At 32.6% G+C, this 9,194-nt stretch overlaps 1 protein-coding gene across 1 annotated transcript; it reads left to right on the plus strand.

Annotated features, from left to right (window-relative positions):
- The first annotated feature begins 4,315 nt into the window (after positions 1–4,315).
- On the plus strand, positions 4,316–5,257 carry LOC145108567 (LOB domain-containing protein 38-like). Its single transcript, XM_079045599.1, has 2 exons — positions 4,316–4,602; positions 4,725–5,257. Exons 1-2 carry the CDS (start codon positions 4,419–4,421, stop codon positions 5,126–5,128), a joined length of 588 nt encoding a protein of 195 aa, XP_078901725.1. The 5' UTR covers positions 4,316–4,418; the 3' UTR covers positions 5,129–5,257.
- The last annotated feature ends 3,937 nt before the right edge of the window (positions 5,258–9,194 follow it).

Raw genomic sequence — 9,194 nt, forward strand, 5'->3', positions numbered from 1 at the left:
TCTAACATGAGAAAGGAGTTATATAGCTTGGATATGTAAAAACTTACCAATAAATGATGTTATTCTTGTGAGAATCCTCTTCAACACAAGTAAAATTTCGAGATTTTGGAGGAAGAAGAAGAAGGATGCTTGAGAGTGATTGAAGAAGTGTTTGAAAGAGTGTGTGTGTGTGTGTATGTGTGTGTGTGTGTTTTTGGCTCTCGGCCGAGAGTAGAAGAAGAGAGGGGAGAGAGGTAGTGAGGTGACTTGCATGGGAATATGAGAGTCCTTGCATTGATATATGTTGGACAATATGGAGGTGGCACCTCCTAAGTCAACTCTTATTACATTTCCTTTTTTTGTTTAATTGATGTTGGGCCGAGATCTTTGGGCCAACGAGTGGGAATGGAATAGTTTGAGCCTATTAACATTTAGTTAGGATTTTTGGACCTAAACATGAAGTTTTCGGCCCATTGGGCTCATTTGATAGCTCACGGCCCATTTTGAAAGAAAAAGGGAGTTTATGGCCCATTATGGCAAATTAATTCATTAATGGCCCAATCAGGCCCATTAAGGTTAAACTAATTTATTTTGGACCCAAAATGCTAAGTTTTATGGAAGTGGGTCCAATTAGACCCCAAATAGGGTTTCCAAGCCCAAAATGGTTGAATTGGATGCTTATTGGTCCATTAGGCCCAATAAGGAAATCCTAGTCCAATATGGACTTAAACCATGGTTCTTAGGGCTTCAGACTCTTTGATGAACAAAATTGATGATTCTAAATGAGCATTGAGTGAGATTTACTTAGAGTATATGATTTACAATAGTTGAATGGTTACACAGGAATAGAATTTCCTAGCTAAAATGCTAGTTGTGACAGATAATCCCAAGGGGACACTTACGAATATAGGCACAGAATACGTAAGCTAAATTGCTAGAAGATTATGAGTTCGTATGATGAAAACGAGAGCTAAAAGGTGGATCGTTTCTCCTCAAGATGAGAGTCGTTTAAATAGAAAATGAGAAGTAGGGTTTCGTTTTTAGGGTTGGTTGTCATGTGTTCCTTTGGAAACAAATCAAGGGAATATGAAATTAATGAGGAAATCAATTGTTTCCAAAACTGACGATCTTAGTCAATTTTACCAGCCAGGGGCTTTGCCACATGGACCTCGCTAGGGGCGATGCCCCTAGACTTCACCAAATGGGCACTGCCCCTTTGGAAACCCCGGACCCAGGGGCGCTACCCCCAGACCCCCGACATGTCGTCGAACCAGCTTCTAATTCGATCTTATACATGCATGCACTCCGAACATACCCAAACATATATTAGAATACAAATTATGAATCCCCTTAGCTCACATGTAAATTCCAATTACACAAATGTCCCAGTGACACTAAAATCATCAACACTTATTATATGTGATGGGAATGCATTAGCTAAAAAAGGCTTGCAAGGAGTTTGGTGGAAGATCACTCAGGTGATGGTGGATCTTAAAGATGATTGTGTAGTTATTGGGGATTTATTCAAAAGAGTATTGGGGAGGGGTGATAATACTCGTTTGTGGAAGGATTCGTGGTTGTTGAATATGCCATTAAAATCAGTGTTTTCTAAATTATATATGGTTGAGACGAACAATTTTTTTTATATTTCAAACTGTATAAAGTGATGGGTTTTGAGCTCTACAACATTCTTATGGTGTACATGCAACCCTAAAGCTTTGGATCTATGTTTTTCTCTATTGAACATGCAAATACAAACTCCAAAGCAATAACCCTAAGACTAACATACACAATTTTGAAATTGACAAGTAATTAGGGTTTAGATGTTACCTCTCTTGTTATGTAGCAATAACAAGTTCACCTTGAAGATTCTTGGGCTTTTAAAAGCTTAGTGCCCCAAGTGTTGCACCTCTAATGGAGTCACAAACACTCAACACAACAAGGATGACTTGGAGAGAGGATGAAATCGGCCAGGGTTCTTCTTGGAATGCATAGGGCCGAATTTCACATGCCTTGGAGGGTTTATATAGTTGGGTGTGCTGCTAGAGTTTCTGGAGGAAACCCTAATACCTTGCTTAGGCCACAAGCAGCCCATGGATTCCTACTCTAGAGGCCTTGGACGAAATTCTATAGAGCCTCCTATAGATTTCGTCCACCCCATCTAAAAGGATTCCATAGCCCAGTTTTGCAACTATCAATGATTTGCAAAACCAGTCCCTTCATTATTAATTAATTCATTTTAATCCAAAAACTAATATCAAACTAATTTCTGATTAATTACTAATTAATAATATGATTTCCAAATAATATATTAATCTTGTAATATATTAATAAAATCATTTTGAGTATCAATTTGTTATTCATATAATAAATCCTACTCTCTCTCCACTTGTCATCCTGTCAAGTTGCATGAGTGAAGGCAACCCAAAAGGACCATGCTCACAATCAAATCAAGTACATACCAAATATAGTTATGGACTTAGACACCTAATCTAATATAAATTTTAATACATATACAGGGGCGAAGTGGCAATGGAGTTGATCGAGGCATACAACATGTTGTAGTGAGATGCAAGAGTTGTCAGATCTGGAGCAGTTGCTGATCTCTACTATATTCTCTGATTCTTCCGACGGGTGGTCTTGGATGGGTAAGTTCTCTGTGAGAGATTTGGCTGCTAAGGTTAAATGTGGTGGGGTTCAAGAGGTGTGGATGGGTTTGAGTGTGGTGGTGTAGATGGGTTCCTTTAAAGGTTAACTGTTTTTTTAGGAGAGAATTCAGGCATCGATGTGAAAAGGGGTGTCATGTTGTCATCGGAGTTATGCATTTTTTTTGCAATCAAGATTCAGATTCTAGGGATCATCTTTTCTTTGGCTTGCTCATTCCCATGGGCGAGACTACTTGGAGCCTAGGTGGGTCACATGACCCACCTAACTTTTAAATTTGTACAATGAATTATATGTATAAAAAAATTTAGGACATATCTTAAATATTTTGAAGGACCTATCTTAATATGTTTGGCTAAAAAAATGAATGAAAAAAGATGTATAAGTATAGACGGTAGAAGGCATATCATTTTTAAGGGCTCCCACATTAACTCCAAAAAAGAAAGTTATGATGTTTCACTTATAAATAAATGTTTCTTCTTTCACACTTCTATACCATAAGCTTGTTGAGGCCGGTTTCAAACCAACTTTCTCCAGATATAAGTTCGTGTTAGTAAAAATAAATAAATTAAGGAAGGATCGATATGGGCTAGGTCCTTTAACCACCAATTTTTATACATGTCGAACCAATTATTTTTCTGGTTGAACTTGCTTTTCTCTTGAATCGGCCCGGTTAAACCATGTTAGGGAACCACATGGTTTTATGTTCTAGACTCGTCACTGCTCATTTCCGAAGTATGTGTGGTATTGGTGGTGTTCATGGTGTAAGTTGGCGTCACTCCCTACTCCATCTATGGTTGACTTAAAGATTCAAATATGTACTTCTCTCAACAAAGGATTGAAATTAAAGTTGCTAGTGGCTTTATGTTACAAGTTGATATGGTTTCAACCTGTCTCATTTAATTGGATTAAAAAACAGGCTTAAGAGGGGTAGTTTAAGGTGCGATAGTTGGCGTATTGATCATATTTCTTCTTTATTGATGTAACTCCTGATATTTGCTAGCTTCTTTCTAGCATTTTTCTTCCGTTTTTAATATATTTGTCGTTGTTCCAATTTTTTTTTCTTTTCAAATGGCGTGTTCGGCAAAATTAGCGGGTAACTTGTAGCTTTTACATGAAGTAACATTTTGATTTGAAGCGTTTCGTTTAAACTAAACGCTAGAAGCTTGTAGTGTCAAACAATGTAGACTGTTCAAAACAGAATGTTTTGTCAAACATTATAAGCTAGAAGCTCTCAAACGCTCCGTACCGAACACACCCAAAACTCCACTCCTCGTTCGCTTTACTTTTTGGCATCCATTTTTCACATTGCGATAACTACTTCCTCCTTGTATGTCCTATTGAAGGTTATCGTTTTTCATATATGATGGGATGGTCATCTCTTAAAGCAGTTGCTCGTTGTGACTATGTATATTTGTTCCTCTTACCACAATACGGTATCGTAGTGTTTGTTATTGCTATTGTTTTTTATAAAATGTAGCACATTTTGGTTTGGGTCTATTAAAAATTTATTTTCTATCACTCATTCAAGTTGGTGTCAAATTCAAACCCATGAAATTTAACAAAATTAGTGTGTTAAAGGTTGGAAGCCACGAATACCATTTAAAGCGATTTGTTTCGACGAAGGAGAAAGTGAATTACTTAACCAGAATTAATCTTCCATTTCAAATCCACGTCTTTTCTCCACTACAAAACAAACCCCACACACACCCTCGTTTCTCGCTCCGCTTTCCTTTGATTCGAAGAAATCCTCAGAAGGAAAAGTAGGCAGGGAAATGAGCTGCCATGGCTGTCGAGTTTTACGAAAACGATGCAGCGAGAACTGCGCCCTCAGACCTTGTCTCGAGTGGATCGAATCTCCTGAAGCCAAAGCTCGTGCTACACTCTTCGTCTCCAAATTCTTCGGCCGGAGCGATCTCATCAACTTCATATCCTCCGTCCCTAGCCACAAACGAAACGGTATATTCTATATCCAAATCCACATCCATCGCATCCTAATTCCTTATAGCTTGTTCACGCTTATTAATTTTGTCAGAACTTTGCATGTATGATGTATGATATATGTGCATTTGTCTTCTCAGCGCTGTTCCAGTCACTCTTGTTTGAAGCGGTTGGCCGAACAGTGAATCCGGTGAACGGAGCGATCGGACTCCTCTCCTCAGGTAACTGGCACATCTGTCAGGCGGCAGTGAGGACGGTGCTAGACGGCGGTACGCCGCCCGTTCTCGTGAACAATACTCATATCCCGGAACATAAAGCTTACACTGCCGGCGCGTGGTCGGAAATGATGATCAGAAACCAGATACCTTCCGGCAAGTGTGGCAAAGCCAACGCGCCTCCACTGACAAATCTCATGGTTGGTTCATCTGCCACCGCCGACGAACAGAAATTCTCCGCCATGACGGCATCCAATATATCTAAAGTGTCGATGAGTTTCCGGTGCAACGACGTTGAAGAGCCAAAGCTATTGAACCTTCTTGTATAATTAACTACGTAAACGACAAAAGCTTAAATTCTAAATAAAGTCATCAGTAGATCGGCGATCATGTCTAGGATACTACTTTTTGGGAGGTGAAACTATTACTAACAATAATTTAACCATAACTTAAAAATATGAGATGTAGTCTTCTTTTTTTGACTTATGAGTTCTGTAAAATCGTCACCCTTTCACTAAAAAGTTCACCGTGAAATTTGGGTGTCGATAGCCACCGGATATTTGTGTTTTCCGGCGGAGAGAATAATCAAAACGGCATCTTGTTGATTTATGTATGTTTCCGTACTATCTATCTTATCTATTGTTAACTATGAAACAAAAAAAGGTGGCTTTAGAGATGCGTATGGTTTTGGTGTTTCTAATTCAAGAATTAAGATAGTGTTAGAATTTCATATTTAAAAGTTAAAAGTTATAGCTATATTAATTATGTTATTTTGATTTAAATTCATTGAAAGTAGACAACAATGTGCAACTAATATAGTTAATATAGTAATGTAACTATGCTAATGTAATGTATAATAGATATTTCTTTTTAGATATGTAATAAAAAGAAATTAAAAAGTAAACACTTTGTGTTGTCTTTTTGATTGATGTCACAAGCATAATGGGGTGATTTTAGTTGATTCAAACATGGCAAACACGAGTTGAAAAATGCACAACTTCATGCGCTCACTTCATAATCATTAGTTGGTTCAAAGTTATAGTCACACGTGGGTCATAACCTTATCTTGCATGCGATTCTCCATGGCTTCCTAGTTAATTCCTTTCCTCCATTGCCAATAGTATTATCATTCATCTCAACTGTATAAAAAGTTGACAGTGTATATAGATTTCAGAATGATGAAGATATATATCCCGCTTAAGACAAAATGTAGATCTAAAAATGAAAAATGACTTAGAAAAGTAAAGTAATTATGTTTGAAACTTGTTTAAAAAAGTATCATCCTAGTTTTGTATGTTAAAAAAAACATCATTCAAATAAAGTATTTGTATAAAAAAACACCAAGAGTTCTGTTTTTCAAATGTTAACCGCCGATAATAGGCTTTCTGTTTATTGGTGACATATCATAATGATATATTCCTTTTTTAATAGCATTAGTTGATATATTCTTCTTTTATAAAAATGGATTTAGGTAATCTGATCGCTTCTTCTCCTAAATGTTAATAACCAAAAGGGATCAAGAGTTTGCATACAAATTTCCACTCTCTTATTAACTTTATGCAGAAAATTAAAATGATTATTAGATGTCATGAACTATGAAAAGGGAAAAAAATAAAATAAATAGAAAAGTGAGTGGGAAAGGGATAGAGGTGATGTTTGTGATGGAGATGTTGCGGCTCCGTGTTTTCGCGGCTCTCCTTACTTTCAACTTTTTTATTTATCATGGAATCTCCTGCTTTTCCTTCTCATTTTCTGTGGGGATTTGTTTTCTACTTCATTCCCGTATTTTCCTATTGTTATGAAAATAATGTTTGTATATAGTTCGTAAAAAATTTGTTACTACGTAGATTTTGGTTTAGACTTGATTTTTATTGGGTTAATAATTTGGGAGTTTAATGTATTATGTATTGTATGCATATTTATTTATTATTTAATAAAACATATCTTCATACAATAAATATATCATCAAACTCAATTTAACCGTTTAAAAAGTATCATTATAACAAAATATCTATATAAAACTTTTAAAAGAAGTCATTCAAGTCAATATGAAAATGAGTGTGACTTTTATTTTCAACCATATTTATATGAAACTTGTCAATTTTAAAACTTCTTTTACTTAATTGTTTTAAACCATATTCATTTGTAATTCTAATACTTTTCAACTTCTTCAACTTAATTGAATGATTAATTGCAATTTTTAGCCTATAAGAACATTATATTTCATTCTTAGTTGCTCATATTTTCTTCTCTCATCTTTTTTCTATATGAGAACATTATCTTCCATTCTTGGTTACTCATATTTTCTTCTCTCTACTTTATATTTGTGGTATATAGAGTGTTTGACAATGAAGAAGAATGTTGTAGTTGTTTATGCCAAAATATCATATCATCATATCATACTATATTATAAAGGAAGCATTTTTCTTTTGACCACATTCATTTGAAACTCTCATGCATTTTTCCTTTCATCATATTCATTAAAAACTTTCATGACTTTTCAATTTCTTTCTAACAATAATTATAAGTTGGTTAATAATGTTAAATAAATATGAAACCTAAAATGAAATCATATATAAACTAAATTTCAATATTAAAATAATATTTTTACTTCTACTTATAAAGTTATGTTTTTTTAACTTTTAACATATTATACTTAATTTATAAGTTTTAATATATTGTTGTATGTAAAGCATTATCATTTTAAAGATATAATTTTGGAACAATTTGTATAAAATATTTAAATTATTAATTTGAATATAAACATTACAGGGTCAACTTAAATATAAATTTTAGTTTAACTTAAACAACCCAAAGAATATTTTATAAATAGTTAAAAGTGATTAATTGTAATGTCTTTCTAATAATGATTATAAGTTGGTTAATAAGGTTAAATAAATATCAAATCTAAAGTGTAATCATAAATATACTAAATTTTAATTTTAAAATAATATATTTACTTGTATTTATAAAGTTATGTCTTTAACTTTTAACATATTATACTTAATTTATTAGATTTAAAATGTTTTTGTATGTAAACCATTATCAGTTTAAAGCTACAACATTTGAACAGTTTGGACAAAATACTAAAATTGTTAATTTAAATATAACATGACAACGTCAACTTAAATAAATTTTAGTTCCACTTAAAAAACCAAAGAATGTTTTGTAAATAGTTAAAAGTGATAAATTGTAGTGATAATTGCAAAAACTAAATTGTAATCTCAATTTAACTAAAATATTTACTAAAGATATTTTTATAATCTTTAAAGGTTTTCAAATAAGTAGCTTAAAATAACTTACGATAATAATAGTTAAAAATAACTCTATATAAATGATTATATTGTTACCTTTAAAATCAAAAAACAATGTTTGATGTTTTAAATAATTATAATGATAGAAATTAAAACATTAAGCAAATAAATTTAAAAAAAATTAATTAACAATAACAACAACTATAAATAACATTAAATCATATATTATATTTAATTTTATTCATGTGTAACTCGCAGATAGAAGTCATTTAAACGATTGAGATTATGCAGTTATAATAGATGTATATATTATCATATAATTCAAATTAATCAATATATTATATCAATTTAGTATACGAATTATTATATCAAATTTAACAAAAATGATTATTGTTATATTTAGAAAAAAAACATATATTTGTAAACACTTCAACTATATAGTTATTTCTGTGCAACGCGCGGGCACTTGCCTAGTAAAACTTATAAAAGAAGTCATTCAAGTCAATATGGTTCAAGTATGACCTCTATCTTCAACCATATTGATTTGAAACTTCCCAACTTTACAACTTCTTTTACTTACTTGTCTTTAACCATATTCATTTATAACTCTAAAAATTTTCAACGTCTTCAACTTATTTGAATGACTAATTGCAATTTTTTTCCTATATAAGAACATTTTATTTCATTCTTAGTTGCTTCTATTTTCTTCTCTCATCTTTTTCCTATATAAGAAGATTATCTTCCAATCTTGGTTACTCATATTTTCTTTTATCCACTTTACATTTGTGGTATATAAAGTATTTGACAATGAAGAACAAGGTTGTAGTTGGTTATGTCTAAAAGAAAGATTTTAATGATGAAATGTATCGGGAAGACATGATCTTAAGAATTGAGATTGTTTATTCAAAACAACTTTGAGGTGTTTGGTGCTTAGTGCGTGTCATGTAATATTTTTTTAATATAGTTATTAATGTTTTTTATGTTCTGTAGTGTTTTTATTTCGTAATTTAGTAAAATGCATCCATAAGTTATCTTGATAACAATTTAATTCAATTTGTAGTTTTACAAAAGAAATACAAATAGTTAATTAATAAAAGTATAATTTAATACTTTTATTACTATTTATTCATATTTTATGATT

The sequence above is a fragment of the Lactuca virosa genome, chromosome 4 (assembly GCF_052849685.1).
Source record: "Lactuca virosa cultivar CGN04683 chromosome 4, Lactuca_virosa_CGN04683_v6, whole genome shotgun sequence".
In the NCBI taxonomy this organism is placed as follows: Eukaryota; Viridiplantae; Streptophyta; class Magnoliopsida; order Asterales; family Asteraceae; genus Lactuca; species Lactuca virosa.